Raw genomic sequence first — 612 nt, 5'->3', positions numbered from 1 at the left:
GTGCGGCGTGCTGGGGATGGGCTCAGTTGGTAGAGTTCCCGCCTGGGATTCATGCATAGAAGCAGACATGGCGGCACACACCTGAAGCCCAGCCCTGTGGACCTGGCAGTGGAGGCAGGAGGATGATCTTCAGCTATATATTGATTTGGAGGCCAGCCTGAGCTACACGAGACCCTGTGTCAACAAACAAACAAGTAAAGGCGTGACTGAAAAGGCTCAGTGGAGTCTGGGTGGAGCCGCTGCAGAGCTGCTGCCCCTCTGGTGTGTCACCTCCCCTGATGTGCTTCCCAGGTGACATCCTCAATGCCCTGGCAAATGTGTCTGGCCGGAAGCACCCGTCCACAGTCCAGGGGAAGCAGCTGAAGATGTGCCTCCCCATGATGCCTGTGGTGCTCCACCTGGTCATGTCTCAGGTAACCCCGTGCCCTGCGTGGCCCCTCAGAGCGGCCACCTTCCCCTGTCCCCCCACCCCCCTCAGAGCAGCCACCTTCCCCCCGTCCCTCCACCCTGCGTGGCCCCTCAGAGCAGCCACCTTCCCTCCGTCCCCTCACCCTGCTGGCCTCAGAGCAGCCACCTTCCCCCTGTCCCCCCCGCGTCGTGTAAGCTCTCTGA

At 62.1% G+C, this 612-nt stretch overlaps 1 protein-coding gene across 1 annotated transcript in view; it reads left to right on the top strand.

Annotated features, from left to right (window-relative positions):
* Window positions 1-612, top strand: part of Ulk4 (unc-51 like kinase 4) — a 246945-nt gene that overhangs the window by 78039 nt on the left and 168294 nt on the right. The window contains exon 24 of the mRNA XM_055601553.1: window positions 292-413. Within this exon, the coding sequence (XP_055457528.1) occupies window positions 292-413 (122 nt within the window). The remainder of the gene's footprint in view (window positions 1-291; window positions 414-612) is intronic.

The sequence above is a fragment of the Psammomys obesus genome, unplaced genomic scaffold, assembly GCF_907164565.1.
Source record: "Psammomys obesus unplaced genomic scaffold, mPsaObe1.curated_primary_1811, whole genome shotgun sequence".
Lineage (NCBI taxonomy): Eukaryota > Metazoa > Chordata > Mammalia > Rodentia > Muridae > Psammomys > Psammomys obesus.
The sequence above is the reverse complement of the archived record's forward strand: the minus strand, read 5'-3'. Positions and strand labels throughout refer to the sequence as shown.